We start from the raw sequence: 24,323 nt of genomic DNA, 5'->3' as shown, positions 1-24,323 counted from the left end.
ATGCCTGCATAGTCAGGAGCGTTCTGCTCATACACAGTGCTGCTTCGCATGCACAGAATGCTCCCAGCTAAAAGAAGCACAATCGCGAGAGGTGCATGCATGCACTCGTGCAGAAGCTGCCGCCCGGCGGGCTGGCAATTACTACGGGTTGACAGCAGGACCCTGGAGGAAGACAGAACTGCAGCGAAGGGACAGAGAGACTTCTAGGGGCTGGAAGAAGCCACAGGTAAGTAAAGCTTTATATGCTTATTTCCCCTCATATATCATGTAAGCTCTATTGTTGGAGAGACTGCTTGGATTGCATCATCCTGAAGTTTACGCTGCAAGAGGGCAAGCATAGACAAGCTCTCAGAAATGACTGTAGCTAGTAGCAATGACATCTGTTGGTGCACAAAGTGGCCAGTGTCTGGGCTACAGGAAATGCACCTTTAAAAGGACAACTGAAGCGAGAGGAACATGGAGGCTGCCATATTTATTCCCTTTTAAGCAATACCAGTTGCCTGGCATCCTGCTGATCCTCTGCCTCTAATACTTTTACCCACAGCCCCTGAACAAGCATGCAGCAGATCAGATGTTTCTGACATTATTTTCAGATCTGATAAGATTAGCTGCATGCTTGTTTCTAGTTTTATTCGGACACTCCTGCAGCCAAATAGATCAGTAGGGCTGCCAGGCAACTGGTATTGTTAAAAAGGAAATAAATATGGCAGCCTCCATATACTCCTCATTTCAGTTGCCCTTTAAGCTTGATACACACACTAGATAAAACTTGTCCGAGGCCAATAAAGACCGCCACTGCTGATAATCTAGCATGTGTACGGCAGCCGATTATGCCTCTCGGCTGCTTGGCCAGTGATTTAACTGGGTCAGCCAAGGGATGGGCAAGAGCGTTGTTCTCCTCTCTTACCAGGCTCCCATATGACATCACAACCAAAAATCTGAATCAGCAGTTAGGCTGGTTTCACAGTGGGACGTTAAAGTCCCACGTTACAGCAGCCAGTAACGCAGCCTAACTCACAGCACTGTAAAATCAATGTGCTGTTCACAGTGCCCATGTTGCATCACATAGTAACGCAGCACGTTTAAACAAAGTGCTGCATGCTGTACGTTATATAGGGCTAAGCGGCGTTAGACTGCTTGCACATGCTCAGTAATGTTGGAGGAGGAGGTCTCCCCTCCTCCTCCGTGGCCAGCCACATGGCTAATTAATATTCACTGCACTGCAGAGACTCGTGGTAGGACTGTAGTGTTGTCCGGATCATGAACGAATCGTTCATTTGATCTGGATCTTTTTTGTAAGTCGAATCATCCGGATCATCACAATGAAAGATTCGGTTCACAGTGGATGTCTGTCTGGAAGAACAGGAACATACAGAATGTACAGTGCAGGGAAAGTCCTGTCCTGCTAGTCATTTCACCCAGTCTTCTTCCCTAGTAAAATGATTCAAATGACCCGATTCTTTTCAATTATCCGATTCAAATGATCTGAATCCTTAAAAAGATCCGGACTTCCCATGACTAACCTGGAGCGGCTGCTTTGAGAGCTGCATAACGCAGCTCAATCTGACGTCCAACTTCAACACCACCATACGTTGCGTTAGGGGCACGTTATGCGACCAGAACGTCCCCTAAAATGCAACGTCTTAGTGTGTAAGTAGCCTTAAAGCAGACCTGGACTCAGAACTTCCTCTGTGCTCTAAAAGATATGCAACAGCACAATAACATTTAAAGAAAAACATTTCTTTGTTACAGCTAAATAAATAAATAAAATCTGCAGTGCATCTACTTTCTGCTTCCATGGATGCAGACATATTGTTACCAATTAGCTGCTGTGGTAGAGGAGATTCCTGACACAGCTGAGAGATCCAATTACAGTGGTGATTACGCACAGACGAGGGGGAATTAGACAGGATTAACTCTCTAAATACATACAGGGTGCATTTCTCTGTATTTTCCTTCTGTCCTGTACAAGAGTTCAGGAACACTTTAAACATGACCATGGAGCAACCAGTCTTAGTTTAATTTTATGCATTTAGTTTGCTTTTTACTTTACTATTAAAGTGTGTGACATTATAAACATTCATCAGAAACATTTTGTGAGGCCTTAGGACTTTATAATCCAGCACTTTGCTAATTGATTTACACAAAAAGAACATGCAGTGCTGAGCACATACCTGCTGGCGACTGCTGAGATCCAACTGCCTCCAGAACTGAAAGTCCCGGCACAGGTCCCGCCAATAAATACACACAAGAGAGGCTGACAGACAACGCTCATTCAGTGACAAGTGAGAGAAAATCTGTAAACGCAAAACATCATGTTAGTATTGTACACAGAATATACTGTTTAGAGTATCTGGCAAATATAACATATTCTCCATTTCATGAATTACTAAAGACAAAGGGGGAAAATCAAGGCCTGATGCAAAAAAACCAAGTAGTACAAGTAAAACCAAAGATTCAGATGACTAGGTCTGCCCATACACTCTATACAAAAATAAAATACATTCACTCTAACTGTTCAATAATTGTAATTCATGTTATTTAAAGGATGACTGAAAAAGCAAATGAAAATCTTCAAGTATCCCATTTCCAAGAGGCCTTGTCCTTCAAAATGATTTTACAGCCAGGGCTCTGGTATCGGTACAAAAATCATCTGACTCCAACTCCTCAGTTTATGAAACCTCCGACTCCAGGTACCCAAAATTGCTCTGACTACACAGTCCCGCTAACAGCCCCCTCCACATGCACATACCTGACTACTGCCTACTTCAAGGACTTACGAGGCGAATTGCTTAAAAAAAGTTATGTACCTCATTGCTAAAGCAGACCTCAGGGCAGACGAACAGCACCTTCCTTTTTACTATCAGGTGCTTGATCAGCCTAATCCAGGTTTCATTGTAGCTCCCGACCCTCCACAGGGTCGCCTTAGCAGAATCGCCGCTTTAAAATCTAACTCCTGTGCAGCTCGCATAGCCGTGGCTGCGCAGGATTACAGGCCCGCTCGTGTCTGCTCTCACTCTGTGCGCTCTATTATACGTCATGTGGGCGGCTCCACATGACCACCCACATGGCTAACTACACTGCCAGCCAGCCGCGTCCCCTCAGCAGAGAATGCAAGCGCTGAGCGAGTGAGGACTTGCTCGCTCAGCGTTTGTATTCTCTGCTGAGGGGACGCGGCTGGCTGGCAGTGTAGTTAGCCATGTGGGTGGTCATGTGGAGCCGCCCACATGACGTATAATAGAGCGCACAGAGTGAGGGCAGACACGAGCGGGCCTGTAATCCTGCGCAGCCACGGCTATGCGAGCTGCGCAGGAGTTAGATTTTTAAAGCGGCGATTTTGCTAAGGCGACCCTGTGGAGGGTCGGGAGCTACAATGAAACCTGGATTAGGCTGATAAAGCACCTGATAGTGAAAAGGAAGGTGCTGTTCGACTGCCCTGAGGTCTGCTTTAGCAATGAGGTACATAACTTTTTCTAAACAATTCGCCACGTAAGTCCTTTCAGGCTCTGTTCCCACTAGTGGAGAATGGACATTTTTTTGTCCGTTCTCTGCTCATTGTTAAAGTACATCTCTAACAATAGTGACATGGAGGCTGCCATACCTATTACCTTTTAAACAATACCAGTTGCCTGGCAGCCCTGCTGGTCTATTTGGTTGCAGTAGTGTTTGCATCACGCTAGAAACAAGTATATGGCTAATCTGACAGAAACACTTGATCTGCTGCATTCTTGTTCAGGGTCTATGGCTAAAAGTGGTAAGAGGATCCGCCAGATAGCCATGCAACTGGTATTGCTTAAATGAAAATAAATATGGCAGCTTCCGTATCCCTCTCTTTACAGTTGTCCTTTAAGTGGAGAGTGAATGGCTCCTATGGTATACACAGGTGCAGTTCACACTTGTCACTCTGCAATGGATCCCGAGGATTAGCAGATCGCACTTCTGTACAGTCAGCAATAATCCCGGGCCAGGGGGATGCCTTCCCCCCTATAGCGCATCTGCCGCGGGCTAAAGTTGCATCACCGCAGACCATCAGAGCGGACATTGTACTGTCCCATCCCTGGATGTGATGCGTAAGTAAATGGGAATGGGGCATCAGTCCTCCCCCTGCAAGTATCTACACATAGATGGGTGCTGTGTATACAGCAGTTTCCATTTATCTTTATGGGAGCCATCATAAGTCCTACCCAACTACTTATACTTACAGAGGGAAAGAAAGAGCAAGCTGCAGCATTGGGACTGAAACATTCTGAAACTATGGATCACATATGAATCAGAAGCACAGGTAAGGACTATACAAGTACAATCAAAATGGAGACTGACATATTTACTAAATGTTAAACTAGAAATCTTTTGTAAAGCGCTTTTCTCTTGTGGGACCCAAAGCACCTGGCAGTCCCATGATTTAGCATGCAGATCAGGGGTTTCTGACAAGGTTAGCTGCATGCTTGTTTCAGGTGTGTGATTCAGACACTACTGATACTAAAGAAATCAAGGCCTGCCAGACAACTGGCACTGTTTAAAAGAAAATAAATATGGCAGCCTCCACACACCTCTTGCTTCAGGTTCCCTTTAAAAACCTCTTAAAGTGAATGTTAAGCTAAAAAAATAAATAAAAAAAAATAAACTTTATGATACTCACCTATTGAGAGGGAAGGCTCTGGGTCCTATAGAGCGTTCGAGCTCTTATCACGGTCCCGTTCCAGCGCTGTCACTCCTGGTAGCAGGATTGGTTAAATACTGTTCTCTGCCACTGCGGGAGGCTTCGGAAGCCCGAGTACTCACAAAGTCGTCCGGCTCCATACTGAGCATGCGCAATACAGAGCCACCCATCTTTGGGAGCACTCAGGCTTCCGCAGCCTCTCGCGGCAGGGGATTCAACTCAGGGTGACATCGCAGAAACACGGGGACCATGAGAGGATTGGGAAGGCTTTATAGGACCCAGAGCTTTCACTCCTCTTAGGTAAGTATCTGTGTTTTGTTGTTTTTTTTAACTTAACATTAGCTTAAACTAAAAATAAATAAATAAATGGAACTCCAGGAAAAACGTTTTATTTAGGATCAGTTCTACACATAAAAAGATTTTATCTTGTAAGTTTTCACATTAAGTTTGTTTTAATGCCTGGTACACACCCTGCACTTTTTCCGTTACATCAACGGGTCAAATAAATAATTTATGTCATGTCCGATCTGCTCCGGATTGAGAATATAATCATTTTTGTGCAGTAATGATCTGAAAATAGATTCCTGTTGTCGATCAGGCGCAGGTGTTAAATACTATTAGGAAGGTGTAATTCGGGGGCCGGCACCCACTGGAGCCCCGAATTACCCTTATGCGCCCCGCACAGCATGACATTGATGCTATGAGGCACCTGGTTTCAGAACCCGGTGGTAAGCGCTGTGTGCCAAAGCCACCTGCTTCGAGTTTGCTTTCTATTGCAAAGTGTAACCAGCTACAAGGTTACATCTGCTGTCCTAAATGTAAACACAGAAAACCCTGATTGTTCAGATCACTCAACCACTGAAAGTATTGTACTGATGTGTATGAAGGTTAAGCAAGTATAGGTGGCTAAAAGTGACATTTTTCATAAGTGCATATTATAAGTACACTTAATCTGGGACAATTTATTATGACTTTTTTTCCTTGTGGGCAGCTGAAAATGTGTATTATTAAAAAAGTGTGAAATATCTCCTACAAAAAAACTCAGGACAATTTACTAAATTTTGGGCTAAAGCAGGGGTTTTCAAACCACCTTGTTGTGCCGCGCCATCCATCCCGGTGCAGACGCATAACCTGGCCAGTATTCTTTTACTTCTTCTAAACAGCTGATACACAGCTATTTTCATAAACATACGCAGTAGTGGAATCGGCGCTAGTATGTCTTGTGCTGACCGGAGACTTGAGCAGCCCCCCCCGATTGGTTTAAAATCGCCAGAGATTCAACCTCTGAGGAGGATTCTGGAAACGTTCAACCAATGGAAGGGCTGCTACTTTAGTGCACATTCTCAAGAGCATCCTTGGACCTCAGTTAGGTGCCTATACCTGGATAAGGTAGCAAATGCCGGTGTTCTCTTCCTGCAGTACACCACTCCTGCAACATAGAAAACGCCAACAAGCAGAAAAAGGCACTCCACAGGCGTTAAACTTGAGTTTGTAGTTTATTGAGCTTCAGACATGTAATGGGTCGACTGGCCCTTTCTTACCTGAGGAGTGTGTCTGAAACGCAATACTTTACTGCACATGCCTGGAGCTCTAACCACCACTACTGTACAAATGCTAGATTCTCGGCAGAGGCAGCCCCATCCAGCTGTCTCAGCGACAATCATCTAGCGCAGGCATGGGCAAACTTGGCCCTCCAGCTGTTAAGGAACTACAAATCCCACAATGCATTTGCCTTTATGAGTCATGACTGTGGCTGTCAGACTCCTGCAATGCATTGTGGGACTTGTAGTTCCTCAACAGCTGGAGGGCCAAGTTTGCCCATGCCTGATCTAGCGTATATACAAAACCTCAGCGTGGCAGGAAAAATCCTATACAATAAAACCTAACTGTCCCTGTGTCATCATCTTTCCCTGTCTGTCCGTCCGAAGCTTTTTCGTACTGCGCATGTGCGCAATACAGAAAGACGTTGGGACGGGAGGTGAGGCCAGGGAGCAGGGTGGCCGTGTGCACATTGCGGGTGCACGGGCGGCCGGGTGTGCGACGGGCACGCGCACTGACTGGCGTTTTTAAACGGCCTTATGTAGACTAGTATGCTATAACAATAGTGTCTCATAAAATGAAAGAATTTTATGGACAATGTCATCACCCCTACCACAATTTTATTTGCTCTTTCCTCACCTTGAGCAACAGGGATGGAGGAAGCTGGTTAACATGTATCGGCTCACAAGGCACCATCCCTTGACCCTCCAAAGTAGGAGATTTGGAAAAAGTTGTCTGGTCACAGCTTGACTGCAACGTAACATGAGGAAGAGTCACCTCTGATGACTTTATGGGCTCCAAACATGTTAAGGGGCATTCGGAATTGGCACCAATGCCATTGTCATTTGCACAAGGTTGGTCCACAATGTGCTGTGAAGGCTTCTCACTTACAGCCTGTAATTCTCTGCGCTGGAGATGTGAATCTCCTTTAAGTTGACTTTGCAATTGGCAATGCAGCGGTTTCACCCCTAAAGAATGATGTGCCAAATCTTCTGCAAAGGAATGAGTCAGACCTCCAGATATAGACGTTTTTTGTTCCTCCAAAGAGTGCTGTGACGAAGGATGCGCTGAACTTTTGCCATTTGCACAAGACACAATTGTATTTCCTCCAAGCTTGTGAGAATGATCTTGTTTACAGGAGAGCACTGAATTCCCAGTGAGCAGATATTTGTCTGGGCATTGTAGTGCATTACCCCCTGAACAGTGAGGTTCCACATTCTGTGTACTTTGACGAGTAAGATCTCCACGTGAAGAGTGACACTTCTCCTGTACAGGGTAGTGTGACAGATCCTCACATTGGGAGTGTTCTGCCCCTTTTCTGGAGCAGTATGACAGATCCACAGGCTGGGGGTGTTCTCTACCCATTATGGGGCAATTTAACAGATTCTCAGGCTGGGGGTGTTTTATCCCTCCTAAAGAGCATTGCTCTGGATTCTCAGGTTGGGGGCATTTCCTCCCCTTTAAAGAACCATGTAATAGATCCTGGTGGTCTTCTGTTTCCCTTACAGAGCAGTGTGACAAATCCACAGGCTGGAGGTGTTCAGTCCCCTTTCCACAGTTGCGTGACAAGTCCTCAGACTGAGGTTGCAGTGTATGTCGTTGAGAGAAGTTTAACAAGCTCCCAGTCTTGGGGTGCTTTGTCTCCATTACAGAAGCATGCGACAAGTCTATAGGTTGGGAGTAGAATGTCTTCCTAAGTGTGCAGTGTGAAAGAGCATCAAGCTGAGGTTTTACTGATTCTCCAGTAGAGCAATGTGACAGGTTCTCAGGACAGCAGTGTGCAGTTTGCTCTGCAGAGCCCATTGACAGCTCCTCAGGGTGGGAATGTGCACTTTCCTCTGCGGAGCGGGATAACAACTCCTCATGCTGGTGTTGAGTCAACTTCTCAGCGGAGCAGCCCGGCAGGTCATCAGGGTGGGGGTGGGCAGTCTCCTTAGCAGAGCAGCATGACAAATCCTCAGGACGGGGGTGTGAAGTCCCCTCTGCAGAGCAGTGAGACAAGTTTTCCGGATGGGAGTGTGCAGTCCCCTCTGTAGAGCAGTGAGACAAAACCTCAGGATAGGGGTGTGCAGTCCCCTCTGCAGAGCAGCGAGACAAGTCCTCAGGATGGGGGTGTGCAGTCTTCTCTGCAGAGCAGTGAGACAGGTCCTCAGGATGGGGGTGCGTAGTCCCGTCTGCAGAGCGATATGACAGGTCGTCGCGATGGGAGTCTGCAGTCCCCTCTGTTGAGCAGTATGACATGTCCTCCTGATGGGGGTCTACAGTCCTCTCTGTAGAGCAGTATGACAGGTCCTCCTGATGGGGGTCTGCAGTCCCCTCTGTAGAGCAGTGAGGCAAGTCCTCTGGATGGGGGTGTGTCTGTCTCCCAGCAGGGGCACAGCGTGGCTGCTTACAGGGAGCGAGGGGCTGCTGGTTGTCCTCGCAGTTCTTCCTTTTGCACACCATGGTATCTGCAGGCTGCTGGGGCCCGGGGTCCCTGTGACTTGTGCTGCAGACAAGGTGCTGCTCCAGCCTCAGCTCTCCCGGGCACAGCAGCAGCAGGCGGGCGAAGTCCTGGGCGGCAGGTAAGGTGGGGGAAGCCGGTGAATTCAGACAAGGTAGCTTTTCGGGAAGCACAGCAGCCAATCCCCTGTGTTGATTTTCTTCCTCCTCGTCTCGGCCCTGCAGTGTCTGCGGGAGCGGCTGCGCTGTTTGCACAGCAGGCTGCCCATAAAGGACGAGCAGTCTGAGGAGGATAGGAGTACGGAGCGCTGGCAGGCTCAATACACAAACACACAGCCCCTCTACTACCACCACTACTACTAGACTTCTTTTTCCGTTACCACCGTTCTGACGTCATCAAAACACAGCGCGTCACTGGCGACGCCAGGATTGCTATTGGCCCACATGGAAGCGCTACTGTACGTCTCACGGCCCATTTTACATCACCATAGAGACGTGCACGCTTTATTGCCGACATCTTTGTCACTGGAACACATAAAAGACATCCTAGGCTGCCAGCAGGGATAGGAACGCTTCTCATTACTTCTGCCCTTTACTAACATGGCCATTGTCTGTTCACCGCAGAAAGTGAGAACTGGCTTATGAGTGGAATATAACATTTGAGAAGGTGCGCCACCTATCGGCCAAAACTGGCGCAGGTCATCTTACAGGAGTCCAGTAATGATATTACGATGCTCGTAACTGTGCTTGCTCTCTTCAAGTGGTCATTCAGTTCAAGATAATTTAAAATATTAAACTTCAGTGAATGTGACTAATCATTTGAGGTTTCAAAAGGAAGACTGAGTGATGAATGCAATGTTATTTAAATAATCGAATTTATAATCATGTAATTAAAGGTATATGAAGTGGCAATAGATAATTTCTCATGTTATAACGCCAGACTCCATATGAACTGTTCTAGAGGAACTGCAGTGGAAATAACATGATGAACAAAATTGCTTTTTTTTTTTACAGTATTCATTTATGGTTTATTTAGGCAGTGTTTGCCCATTGTAAAAACTTTCCTCTCCCTGATTTACATTCTGACATTTATCACTGGTGGTGACATCTTTACTACTTGCAGTTGACCTTATGCTGGGGATACATGGTACGTTTCTGTACCGTGTATCGACCAGCTGATCCGGCCAGCTGATAATATTCACCTGGCCTGATCATGCCCTGCCGACCCGTGCCCGCTCGATTCCCGCCGGCGGACAATGGCGGGGAATGGAGCGGTGATAAGAAAGCGTCGGCATCGAGCCGCTGGCTCGATGCGTCGCATAAAACGAGCCGTGTATGCACGGCATTACGGAATGTTGGTTTCTGAGAATTCTGTGCACAGAGAGAGAGATTCCTTGCTTGGCAGTTGGAAAAAGCCATTATTTCTAACAATAGAACAAGGGTTATAGACAGCAAACTGTCAGGATATGGTAATGACATCACACTGTGGGAGGGATTTCACCACAATAACAGCCATACAGACCCCCCTGATGATCTATTTGAGAAAAGGTAAAGATTGCTGGGGGGGAAAGGGGTATCAGCTACTGATTGGGATGAAGTACCATCCTGGGTTAAAGTTCCTCTTTAAATGATACTCTAAGTGACATGTGACTTGATGAGATAGAAATGTGTATGTATAGTGCTTAGCACACAAATAACTATGCTCCCAAATTCCATGGAATTCCATCATTTTTATAAACAGAAATCAGCTTTCTGCAGCAGAAATTGTTATGCGGAAATGGGAATTACACGGCATACCACATTACTGAGACTCTAAAATTTTAGGCAAATCAGAATACCCGGAAGTACTGGACCAGTCAGAGAATTTAGTTTTGTATCACGGAACTCAGAATACGGTGGAAATTTTATGTCAATCGCAAGACTCAGAATTATTAAGCCAATCAGAGAATGTAGAAGTTTACCACAGTTGCCCACTAAAAATATCAGATTCCACAAAAAAAAAAAAAAAAAAAAAGGGGGGGGGGGTTTATTTATTTCTTTTAAAATTAACTTTTATTTACAAAAATAACAAAACAAAAACATTCTGCGGAAATCAGAAGGTCGGAAATTGTGATTTTAACGAAAATCCGCAGAAATCTGAAAGACACTTGTTGCAATGCGGTATTCCATCGAAATAGGAAATCAGCATTTCTGGCCAACTCTAGTATTTATACTGGCCCTTTAGCTCTATAGTAGAGTGTGCTGGTTTCCTTGCTGTCATACAGCGGTAGCCTCTTGTTCCAATGAGTTCCAATGACTGGTGTCAAGAACCACAAGGGCCGATACTTGATTGGGTCAATGTAAGGATCCGCTCAGCTGGCTGCACAGGCAGACAGCTGTTTGACCATTCCTTGTGTCTGAGGGATGCAGGTCTCTGGATAAGAGACCTGGTTTTGTCTTACAAGTTCCAGACCTGCTCTGCTGCTGAGGGATTTGCATACATTGGTTATGCAAATCATCTAGCTGCTGGCAGTATAAAGGTTGGGATCACCCACAATTCTTTGCTGGTCATTCCTTCAGGGTTTGTTGTAAACACTCCTAGAGTGTCAGCCATGCTATTTCTTGTTAAAGTTATCTTAGAGTTATTCTTGGAACTGTACTAGGCAGTTTTCCTAGTGCAGTTAGATTGCATATCTGTTTTGTCTGTCTGTTGCGATTGTCCTGTCCCAGCGGTGGTCGACAGGAAATCGTTCTGTTTGTCTGGGTGCTAACCGGGGCAGCGGTTGCTACCGGTAGCCCCTTCTGATCTGTCTTGCTTGGATCGCACTAGTCTTGCGCTAGCGCTGTGGATCCTTCTGTTCTGTTTTCCTGGATCGCACTAGCCTCTAGCGGTAGTGCTGTGGATCTTTCTGATCTGTCTTGCCTGGATCGCACTAGCCTTGCGCTAGTGCTGTGGATCCTTCTGTTCTGTTTTCCTGGAGTATAGCTGGAGCAGCGGTTGCAACCAGCTATCTCATCTGCCTGTCTTGCTTGGATCGCACTAGCCCCTAGCGGAAGCGGCTGTTGATCCTTCCTAGCTTATTCCTGTTTTCCGTTTGTCTGTCTTGTCTGATACGAATGCTTGCTGTAGGCTCGGTGAGGTAACCGTTTCAAGAGAACTGGGAACAAGTGCTTGCTCACAAGTTAGAGTATGTACACAGTCAATAGAGAATCCCCCTCCCCCGTTTGGCAGGAGAGAGATGCCTAAAGCTATCATTAAATCCCTCCCCAGTAAATTTGAGGGACAAGTCGGCAATATGGCAAAAGAATGATCTGTTAAAAATTCCTTCCACTGATTATACACCTGTATGGAGGGGGTACGTCTGGTGGGGGTTAATACTCCGTTTATTCCCACAGAAGGTTCGCCAGGATAAGTTTCTTTACCTGTCCACTGCCTGATGACTGAGACTGTTGCTCCACTATCAATTAAGAAATATTCTTCCCTATACCTAGGTGGTTGTCTATCATCTGTTAAAATAAGTTTGACCATGGGCTTCTCTTCTGCAGTGTAGGTTAAATCATACATGGCGACGGAGTTTGGGCACCTTCATTGTGGGTTAGCTGTATTCATTCCCCACTGGATGGGATATTTTATCTGTGCCTGCTGGGTCTGTGTTGGCATTGGTTGGGCCTGGTCTGGGGGCGGGCAGGGGCAATCTCTAACGAAGTGCCCTGGTTGCTTACACCTGTAGCAGACACGTGAGTCTTGTCTGAACCCTGCATGCTGCTGAAAGCTGCGCTTATCTGTATATCTCCCCCTATTGCCATGGCGGGGGTGGGGCTGGGAGTAATGAATACTATGAGCTGAAGACTTGGTGGTCTGCTTATGAACATCCTGCCAAGTCTTTAGCTATGGCCTGCTTCATTGTTTGTGTTGGGGTTAATGTTGGCCAGTTATCAACAATCATTTTATACGTTTAGCAACCTCAGGCAGTAAATTTGCAACAAATGTCTGTGTGTACACTAATCCCATATCATCTGCAGTTGCTAAACCTGCCTCTTCTATCCAGGTCTGTCTAAATCTTTTTGCAAAATCTGACACACTTTCTCCAGTTTTTGTTACATGTGTTAATTTTCAATAGACCAGGTTCTTAACAACAATGCATGAATAGGTCTGAGTCTTCAGATCTCTGTCACAGTGGCTTGTATGGTAATATACCAAGTGGGTATTCAAATACAGGTTTTGTATTCTGTCTCTCAAAGGTGCCTGGAACTTCTAGAGTGTTAATTATTAATGTATCTGTAAAGCACCATCTGCAGGAATGTGCTGCTGACTAGTTGGAGCAATGATGTCATTTTGAAATAGTTTTGATGTGCTGTATATATTTTAATATCGGGGTGATTTAAGTAGCACATTAATAAAACCTTTCAACCCAACCTTTGATCCCAACCTTTTGTAAAAGGGCGGGATCACCCAGACTCTGAGAACAGCACTGCTTGAATGGGAACTCTTCCAGGAGTAGAGGTGTACATTGGCATTGTACTGACGCTTCCGTCTGGATCCAACTGGAACTCATTTGATACCGGTCACTCGCTCTGGTCCGCGCGCGTGGGACCCAGAGGTGGGGCTTCCTTCAATCGCGATGCGTGGATCCAAACAGGGGAGTCGTCTGTCAATACCGCTGTTCTGGTCACTGCCTGGACTGTCGCAGGGGGTCCGTAGGGTGGGTCCAGCGACTTAAACTTATGGAGGGCCTTCACCAGGACTCTGTCTCCAGGTTTGAATGGGTGGGTCGGTGCATCTGTTGGCAAAGGAAACGAGAGCGAAATATCACCATAATCACTATTTAATTTTTCAATCAATTTTGCTACATATTCCTCTTGTATCTGCTGCAAGTCTCCAGGTATCAGAATTAATGGACTCACTGTCCATGGGGTTGGGAAGGGTCTCCCCATCAAAATTTCGAAAGGAGATAACCTGGTTCTTGGGTCTGGAGTCATTCTGACTTCAGCAAGAATCGCAGGTAAGTACTGGTCCCACTTATGGTAGGTACCCTCAGTTGCCTTCCTCAGTTTGTCCTTCAGTGTGCGATTCATTCTTTCAACAACACCTGCACTCTGGGGGTGATATGGTATGTGGAACTTCCAATCTATAGCCAACTGTTCAGCTATGGACTGTGTTACCTTTGCAGTGAATGGGGTTCCATTGTCAGAGCTGATTCTGACCGGACAACCCCACCTGGGAATAATTTCTTTGCACAAAATCTTTGCTACTGTTTTTGCATCCTCTTTCCTTACCACAAAAGCCTCTGGCCATCTGCTGAATCTGTCAACAATTACCAAAAGAATTTTACACCCGTTTGTTGCCTTTGGCATGTGTGTAAAATCGATTTGTAATTCCTGAAATGGCCCTTGTGGGGGCAGTAAGTGTTCATGGTGGCCTACTTTTTTTCCTTGGACATTGTTTCTAGCACAAGTGAGACATCTTGAAATCATACTTTCTGTGACTTGTTTTAAATTTTCTGCACAAAACCTTTTACTTACCTCCTCCATTGTTTGCTTGAGTCCCTTGTGGCCTAAACCATGTATTTGTAGTATAAGAACGGGGGCTGCTACTTGAGGAATTCCTACCACTCCTCCTTTTGACCATAGACCGTTAGAGTCTTTGGTCAACCCTTGGGACTCCAAATAAGTAATGTCTGCTGGCGTTGCAAATGCTTGGAGTTGGGACAGCATGACGTTATTTTCAGGTGTGAGCGGTACCAGCGGGGCATTTAGGAGAACCTCAGTTGCATGATTAAGTGTGACACGAGAAGCTGCTTTTGCATGCTTGTCTGCTAACCTGTTTCCCTGGGCAACTAGTGTCATTGAGGTTGTGTGCGCCTGGCACTTAATGACTGCAATGGCTTCTGGGAGTTGAATCGCTGCAAGGAGATTCGTAATGAGCTGTGCATGCGCAATTGGTTTTCCTGCCGCTGTCGTGAACCCTCTATGCTGCCATATTACCCCAAAGTCGTGACACACTGAAAATGCGAATCTAGAGTCTGTGTACACATTTACTCGCTTGTTAGCCATGATTTCACAAGCTCTGGTGAGTGCGATTAACTCAGCAGCTTGTGCTGATGATACAGGAGCTGGCATGGCCTCCAGAACTGTATCAGGCAATTGTACAACTGCATAACCAGCATGAAATGTGTGATCATCTGGTCGTGTGCAGGAGCCATCTACAAAAACATCCTCTGCATCAGAAAAGGGGACGCTTTGTAGGGTGGGGCGGGGGCTTGTGGCAATGTGAATTCGTTCTGCACATTCATGTTGTTCTGATATCTCATCTTGTAGCCCCTTGAATCCTAGGAGAGAGTTCAAGAACAACATTGGTGCAGTTGTTGGTGCACAGTAGTGAACCTTGAGCCCTGGAGTGGTGGTAAGGATAACATCATATCCCGCCAACCTTTGGGCAGTCATGTGTTGGGACAGATTTTTTAGGAGGTGAAGGACAGAGTGTGACGTGTAAAGTGTTGTCTCATGTCCCAGTGTGATTGAGCTTGTCAATTCCACAGCCATTGCACATGCTGCCAGAGTTCTGAGACATGGTGGCATGCCCTGCACAGTGACTGGGAGTAATTTGGATATATAGGCAACAGGCCTCAACCGTCTTCCGTGGTCCTGGGCCAACACCGCAGCTATGGTTTTACAATTTTCACGTGCATACAGATGAAATGGTACATTGTATTGTGGAATGCCCAACGCAGGGGCTGACACAAGAGAAATCTTTAACATTTCAAAAGCATCAATCATTTCAGAAGACCAAACAACATTTTGGGGAGCATTGAGGGCTGTGAGAGGTCTGAGGAAGGAGTCCCAGTGTGAGCAGTCTGGGATCCATAACCTGCAAACGTTTACCATGCCTAGGAAGCTCATCAACTCTGGCTTTGTCTGTGGGCGAGGCAGACTGATTATTGTGTGGATGCGGTTGGGGGCTAGCAACCGAGAGCCAGGTGTGAGAATCATGCCAAGGAACACTTTTCTGACAGAACTGAATTTTTTTCTTAGAGACCTTTTGACCCTCTGCTCCCAGAAAACACAACAATGACAGTGTGTCCTTGTGACACGCTTGTTCAGATGGACTGCATATTAACAAATCATCTACAAAAGATAACAATGTGGAACCATGCTGCGGATGCCAGTTTACCAGGACTTGCTGGAGAGCGGTGGAGTAAACTGCAGGTGCGTCAATTAGCCCTTGCGGCAATCTGCACCAGGTCATTTGACGGCCTTTGAAGACGAATGCCATCAGTGGCTGCGTCTTCTCATCCAATGGTACACTGAAGTAGGCATTGGAAAGATCGACCACACTGAAACATTGCGGTGTGGCTGGGATCTGATTTATAAGTGTGGTTATGTCGGGCGTCACAGGTGTGATCGGGAGAATTATCTCGTTTATTGCTCTGAGATCTTGCGTGAATCTGTATGAGCCATCTGGCTTCGATACAGGGTTCAATGGCGTGTTGTATGGAGAGGTGGTGAACTTTAGCACGTTCTGTTTGAGGAATGCCTCAATCATTGGCGCTAGAGCTTCTTCCTTTGCTTTCTGGATGGGATATTGTTTTAAGTACACAGGCGTATGTGGCTTAACAGTTGCCTTGTACGGTGTGCAGGGGAGAAAACCAACATCAAATGAATCTTGTGCCCATGTCTCTTGAGGGATTTCTTCAAGAGAACTGGGAACAAGTGCTTGCTCACAAGTTAGAGTATGTACACAGTCAATAGAGAATCCCCCTCCCCCGTTTGGCAGGAGAGAGATGCCTAAAGCTATCATTAAATCCCTCCCCAGTAAATTTGAGGGACAAGTCGGCAATATGGCAAAAGAATGATCTGTTAAAAATTCCTTCCACTGATTATACACCTGTATGGAGGGGGTACGTCTGGTGGGGGTTAATACTCCGTTTATTCCCACAGAAGGTTCGCCAGGATAAGTTTCTTTACCTGTCCACTGCCTGATGACTGAGACTGTTGCTCCACTATCAATTAAGAAATATTCTTCCCTATACCTAGGTGGTTGTCTATCATCTGTTAAAATAAGTTTGACCATGGGCTTCTCTTCTGCAGTGTAGGTTAAATCATACATGGCGACGGAGTTTGGGCACCTTCATTGTGGGTTAGCTGTATTCATTCCCCACTGGATGGGATATTTTATCTGTGCCTGCTGGGTCTGTGTAGGCATTGGTTGGGCCTGGTCTGGGGGCGGGCAGGGGCAATCTCTAACGAAGTGCCCTGGTTGCTTACACCTGTAGCAGACACGTGAGTTTTGTCTGAACCCTGCATGCTGCTGAAAGCTGCGCTTATCTGTATATCTCCCCCTATTGCCATGGCGGGGGTGGGGCTGGGAGTAATGAATACTATGAGCTGAAGACTTGGTGGTCTGCTTATGAACCTCAAAGCATCCTGCCGAGTCTTTAGCTATAGCCTGCTTCATTGTTTGTGTTGGGGTTAATGTTGGCCAGTTATCAACAATCATTTTATACGTTTTAGCAACCTCAGGCAGTAAATTTGCAACAAATGTCTGTGTGTACACTAATCCCATATCATCTGCAGTTGCTAAACCTGCCTCTTCTATCCAGGTCTGTCTAAATCTTTTTGCAAAATCTGACACACTTTCTCCAGTTTTTTGTTTGCACGCTGTGGCTATCCCAATGTCTTTTCTATCACCATGCATTTCCTTAAATTGTGCCAACACTTGTGTCCACATTTTTTCTATCTGGACAAAAGTCCTTAAGGGATAATCGGCAGGCGTGATATCTGCACTGGGTATTTCAAGAGTGTCACATTTTGCAAAATCAAAACCACCTTCTGCTGAATCCTGGTATCCTGTAACCCCTTCAAGAATTAATCTATAATCCTCTACAGTAAATTGTTGACCTTTACACATTCTTTTCAAATAAGATACAGTGGCAACAGGAGTTTTCCTAGGATCAGGGGAATTGTTTATAATATCATTTAAAACAGTAGATGGTAAAGGCTTCATTACCATTTGATTCCCCATTATGACAAATGGGAACGCTTCAGCTGCTATGGGGGAAGTGTTTGTCTTTGCTGCACAAGGATACATTGTTCTACTAGGCTGTGCAGACTGGACAATAGGTTGATTAGCACATTCAGAGAAATCCTGTATTTCAGGCTCTGTAGAACCAGAAACTTGTGGGGCAGTTAATTGTGTGCATATCTCATCATCTGACTCTGTTGTTAATTTAGTTAAGACAGGGTATAATGGCACGCAAGGAGGCGGAGCAGAAGTTGGGGATACAATGGGGGCTTTGATCTGCTGCTTTTCAATTACACAGCTAAGATCAGTCCAGAAAGTTTGCAATGATAACCATGCCTGCCCACAGGTTTTCATATAAGTTTTATCCCAGTTTGGATCTCCATGATACCATGGAAAAGCACCTATGTCATTTAGACACAACCCCTTTATCATGGTAACATGAAATTCTGAAAAAGATCCCTCTCTTGGAAATGGATCACTACATCTCATTCCCTCAGTCCAATTTGACATATTATCCACCCATGGGTCTGTATAAAATGAACCTAGACACCTCTGGACAAACATTTTAGGTGTTTCCCCAAATTCATTTTTGGGAGACACTTTCACCAGAGAGTGGTTTGCAGCAGACTTAGGAACATGCTGTTTAGTTCTAAACTTAAATTTCAAATTTCCCTTGGGCGTCTCCATACCTTGAGAGTTGCCCATTATGCTAAGCTAAAAATACAATAAAAAAAATAGAGTGAGATTAGCTGAGTTTGAAGGTTTATCTAGGGATGGTGACGTCAGTATTAGACTTTACTGGAAAACCTGGTCTCCAGCTTATGTGATTCTTCTATGCTTTCTAATCAAGTTTATCTACACCCGATTTACGGTTTGACTTTTAACTATCCTCTGTGGACAAGTTTATACCTTCAATCTCAGCTTAACCTCGCATACAATCTACACAAATCTATACAGTAACATGCAATCTTATATAACAACTGAAATTCACTTAAGCGACTATACAACAATATACCAGGTTTAGAGAGACTATTCACTATTTCACACAGTACTGCTTTCTTAATTGGGGCATCAGACCCGCTATTTACTTTAGGAATATCAGATTCCTGGGAGGCGCTACAGAAGCGCTTTCCGGGTTCTGCTAATCCGCTCTGACAGTATAGGGTGGTAATAATATATATAAAAAAAATAGTATTACTCACCCGATACTGTGTATGGCGAATCCCTCTTCTCGACAACAAACTGTTAGCTTGATTCCTTCCGAGGTGGCTGCACGATCACTTTAGCAGCAGTCAGACCTATGGATTCAACTCCCTGGTTTTAGTGAGTAGTCCCTCTCCAGCTGGGAGATGCAATGATCACGACACTTAAGTTGGTGAAAATGCATCTGAAATCTTTATTTACAGGTCAATCTTATATACACCCTGATGTAGGGGGAAGAACCAGGTTAAACCGGTGTGCCCATGTGAAGTAGTGGAGACAATAGCACAGACACAGTAGAGACAGCAAAGACAATAGCATGTGTTGTTCTGTAAACACTGGCAGAGGTAGAATTTGTTACATGTGTTAATTTTCAATAGACCAGGTTCTTAACAACAATGCATGAATAGGTCTGAGTCTTCAGATCTCTGTCACAGTGGCTTGTATGGTAATATACCAAGTGGGTATTCAAATACAGGTTTTGTATTCTGTCTCTCAAAGGTGCCTGGAACTTCTAGAGTGTTAATTATTAATGTATCTGTAAAGCACCATCTGCAGGAATGTGCTGCTGACTAGTTGGAGCAATGATGTCATTTTAAGATAGTTTTGATGTGCTGTATATATTTTAATATCGGGGTGATTTAAGTAGCACATTAATAAAACCATTCAACCGTTAAGCAAGCGCTCGCGTTCTCTGTTTCGTGTTTGTCTGTTGGTGGTTAGCTAGGCGTGCTTGTCTCTGTTGTGCTTAACACGCGGAGACCGCGCTGTAAACACGTTCGCTGTTGCGAATGAGTGCGGTGTTCGCGTTTAGTTAGCGTTTGTTATTTTCATTACTTCTCATTGTCGTTTGCTGTGCCTTTGCTCCTCTCGTGTTCTGTTCTGATCTGTCTTGTATCACTTCTGGCTTGGTGATCACACATTCATCCTGTACCTGTGCTCTTTCTCTTTAAGGGCTGTTCAGCCCCGCATTGTCTTGATCTGTACAATCCCCATCTGGCATCTGTGGCCATGCAGCGGTTTTACTCGTCTGCACTCCACAGCACCATCTGCCAGTGGGAAGTGCCCTCTACTGGTGCTTGCACCAAAGCTGGGTCCCCCCCTTCATACGCTTGTGGAGGATTTCCGCCGTGTCAGTGCACGCCTTGTGCGGTGATCACAGAGATTATTCCGCACTCGTTACAGTCAATTGCTCAGATTCAGAAACTCGGTCTCGCTGTCACTTTGCGAATAGATGCCCATATGTGGATTCGCAATCTATGAACCGACTAGCCGAGAGGAGCGTTCTGACTCCAAAGGATTCACCACACACACGCAATTCAAATGCTTGCCACCACGTGCGAGTCAGCGAATGACTGTAACTATATTAACACACTGAGAACACTGTAAGATAACCCTTAGCAGTATGCAGGGATCGGCGCCAGATCTGTCTATCTGTGTCCGATTCAAGCATATGGGTTGTAAATACAAAATACTATAGAACACAAGGTAACGTTTTCGGAGGAGTATGTACGATTGTGTATGTTCAGGAACAGGTCATAACCGTAAAACGATTTTTAAATGTTTTAATAACAAAAATGCATTACACACATTTACATACACTAATTAACATATAAACGCAAAGCTTAAAATAAAAGTGTGAAAAGTTTACTTAATTTAGCAGTCCTTGTGAGATATTGAATGAAATAAAATCCAGTTCAAATGCAGGCATTGATATCAAAAAGTCCTTGAAACAATGCATGCGTTTGGTCCTCCTGGAACGCATGCATGGAGACAGTTTCTGGTCGGTGGAGTTTGGAGAACTAAAATTGTCGCCGATGGACTAGACTTTTATCAAATCTGACTTAGCGGGCGGTCCTTTAGTAAAAGGGGGGGATTTTTAACTCCTGTGGAGCAGGAGAGGCAGGATTTTGCCCAAGTCCAGAATGACACAATTTACCAATAACTTGCACCATTTCTGTCCGGAGTGGCGCACAGCAAATCCGAGGGCAGATTTGTAACCTGCAGCCGATGTTTGTTCTGTTGACACCAATACCGTTAGATTAGCACCTGTGGTCTGCTAGTGATAAATAATTCAGTAGCAGCCAGGGGCACCTCTAGCCTTTTTGTCACTCCAGGCAAGAAATCCTGTGGCGCCCCCCCCCCCCCCATAAAAAAAATTAAAAAATCACATAGAACATGTAACACATGATATAAGCCACCAGAAGAGGAATACTATGAAATGGGGTCCTAGGCAAGATGACACTTTTTGGCCTCAGGCTTCTAGACTCTCTCTAGACCCTAGGCAGCTGCCTAGGTTTGCCTTGTGGATGATCAGCATTGTATGCCATACAGCACATGCTGCCAGTATGCACCTCAAATAAATATAGCACTCACACTACAAGTTCCAATGTCAGTCACATTGCAAGATAGGATGTAGTGTATGTGTTGTAGTCTAGGGCCAATTTTAGAGTGAAGTCAATTAACTTATCTGTATGTTTTTTTGGATGTGGGAGGAAACCTGAGTGCCTGAGGGAAACCTGTGCAGACACGGGGAGAACATACAAACTCATTGCAGATGTTGACCTGGCTGGGATAGACATCTCCTACATCCTAAAAAACATACTAATAAGTCAACTGGTTTACCCCAAAACAATCCTATATTGAAAATATTAGACTATAACTGTGGTAGGGATTAGATTGTGAGCTCCTCTGAGGACAGTCAGTGACACAACTATTTACTCTGTAAAGTGCTGCAGGAGATGTCAGTGCTATAGACATACATAATAATAATAATATCATATATGGTAGGACATTAGACTATGACTATGGTAGGATTAGATTGTGAGCTCCCCTGAGGACAGTCAGTGACATGACTATGTACTCTGTAAAGTGCTGCAGGAGATGTCAGTGCTGTATAAATAAATAATAATAATATGGTAGGGCATTAGACTATGACTATGGTAGAATTAGATTGGGAGCTCCTCTGAGGACAGTCAGTGACATGACTATGTACTCTGTAAAGTGCTGCAGGAGATGTCAGTGCTGTATAAATAAATAATAATAATATGGTAGGACATTACACTTTGACTATGGTAGGATTAAATTTTAAGCTTCAGTGAGCAGTCAGTGACATGCCTATGTACTCTGTAAAGTACTGAAGATGTCAGTGCTATATAAATACATAATAATAATATGGTAGGACATTAGACTATGACTATGGTAGGATTAGAGTGTGAGCTCCTCTGGGGACAGTCAGTGACATGACTATGCACTCTGTAAAGTGCTGCAGAAGATGGCAGTGCTATATAAATAAATAATAATAATATGGCAGGACATTACACTTTGACTATGGTAGGATTAGATTGTAAGCTCCAGTGAGCAGTCAGTGACATGACTATGTACTCTGTAAAGTGCTGAAGATGTCAGTGCTACACAATAATAGTTCCAAATGCTACTGGCTCCCCTGAAGAGTGCTCAGAGTAGAGTACATAGTTGTGGAAATTGTTCCCCAATTAGCAGCGTTGGTCAGAGAGACAATGGGAGAGGGAGCATAAGCAGAGGGTGAGGGTGAGCAAAGATAAGCTACATACTCACCACAGTGACGGCAACGACCCAGGAAGATGGATCCAGCGAGGTGTCCCCTCATGACAAGCGTCCAGCGATTCATCTTCCTGCCAGCGGTATGCGTGACGTCACGTGATATTACACGACGAGTGCGTACGAGAAGTCAAGTGACCGCAGTATTCGATCCTCAGTGACGGTCATTTATCAGCACGCAACACTAAACAATGTTTACGTGATCGTGTAAATGACTACTCGTCGCTCAAAAAAAAAAAATTTGATGGACATCAGGAAAATCGTTGGAAAAAATCGTGAGGTGGGTACATAGCATTACAGAGAGAGCAAACAGACAGCATTAATGGAAATACATTATTATGCCAGCCCAGCCTCAATTATAAGTAGTGATATTGCTTACATGTCCACTAGCATTGTTGAGCTTTAGATGCTGCCCTCCTATTTATAACACTCACTCACAATGAAAGACAAAACCTGCATCCCCCACTGTGTCTATTTCACACTTCAAACACTGTCCTTGTGTGGGTTTGATATGGCTGTGTAAAACTTAAAGCTATAGGCTTGCTATATACCAGCGGTTCTGGATGCTTGCTTGGCTTATCAAGGGCGAAAAGGGATAATTTGCATATTTAGTAGTAGTGCATTGTGGGTAACCACAAATGTTCATTTATAACTGAATTATTGCAAATTTCCTTCTGTTTTAAGAAGGCAAATTTCACCAAGCTTTGCTTTTTTAGTAGGAGGGCTTTTTGGTTCCTTTTATCCCCCTATACATTCCTAGTAGTTTGGGTCACCCTGAGCTGCTTGGTTACTCTCTTGTGTATTCAGGGAGAAGTGCAGCCTTTGCATCCCAGAGAGAGGAGAGGATCAGATGATCCTACACTTAGTAGCTTGTCATGCCTATCCTGACATCTAGACATGCTGGACATTGTAGCAGAGCACAGAGCTGTCTGCAAAGTTTACTGTTTGTTTGTCTCAACATTTGGGGGTAGGGCGCTGTTGCCTCTGTACACTGAATAGTGAGGGACTGTCTCAAATCTTTCTATGAATCCTAACAATGGTTAATTTGCATATATTCAGCAGTGATGCACTGGGAGACATCTCAAGCTCACTCCAACCTGAATTATCGCAAATTCTTTCTGTTTTAAGAAAGCAAACTTTTGTTTTTCTATGAATCCTTACCACATGCATTATTTTAGAACACTTGTGAGAGTAGAAAACTTTTTCTACATACCCTTAATTGTCAGTCACTCAGGCTCAGGGTGGATGGGCAGAGAACTGCTATAAACCAGACACCTTCTTCTTAGGGAGTGTCTATAAATCTGAACTGAATGGTTCTTTATTAGGGACTTAGCAGAAGGCTATTTGTGAAAAGAGCACAAGGCTATTTCTCTCCAGTCCCTTCAACGGTCTTTCAGGACAGGATTTTCTTCCCCTTGGGCTGACAGTAATTTATTGCGCCTTTCCCCATCAAAGCGCTCCAAGCCGCTGCCTGGGTGGTCTGTTCGTTAAGGCGCCTCTGGTGGCAGCTAGCAGGCTATAAATTGGATGTTATTAGGCTGATTTTTAGGAACCCGAAAATATATTTGTCTTTTGTCTATTTGTCTGTTACTAGCTCCTCTGGTAATAGGCTTCTGTACTAATAGTGCTCACCAGCTCCTCTGGTGAGGGCTAATGTACTAATCACATCCTCCAGCTCCTCTGGTGAAAGCCGCCATACAGATAGTCCCACCAGCTCCTCTGGTGAGGGCTTCTGTACTGATACACCCACCAGCTCCTCTGGTTAAAGTCTCTATACTGATAATACTCACCAGCTCCTCTGGTGAGGCAATTGCTAACTATCAGTACTACTGTTGCACCAAGCATTATTCATTATACATCTCTTGTGTGTGGCTACACCTGTTACACCTTCTGTATTTGTTG

General features: G+C 44.9%; 1 protein-coding gene across 1 annotated transcript in view; it reads right to left on the bottom strand.

Annotated features, from left to right (window-relative positions):
- The window catches only part of FBXL17 (F-box and leucine rich repeat protein 17), a 763,959-nt gene extending 754,925 nt beyond the window's left edge, over nt 1-9,034 (bottom strand). Inside the window, exons 1-2 of the mRNA XM_068247434.1 lie at nt 6,839-9,034; nt 2,175-2,297 (exon numbers count right to left, since the gene is read on the bottom strand). Coding sequence (XP_068103535.1) covers nt 2,175-2,297; nt 6,839-8,644 — 1,929 coding nt within the window. The 5' untranslated portion in view covers nt 8,645-9,034. The remainder of the gene's footprint in view (nt 1-2,174; nt 2,298-6,838) is intronic.
- Nucleotides 9,035-24,323: the final 15,289 nt, after the last annotated feature.

Source organism: Hyperolius riggenbachi, chromosome 1, assembly GCF_040937935.1.
Source record: "Hyperolius riggenbachi isolate aHypRig1 chromosome 1, aHypRig1.pri, whole genome shotgun sequence".
In the NCBI taxonomy this organism is placed as follows: domain Eukaryota; kingdom Metazoa; phylum Chordata; class Amphibia; order Anura; family Hyperoliidae; genus Hyperolius; species Hyperolius riggenbachi.
This window is presented reverse-complemented; position numbering and strand designations above follow the sequence as displayed.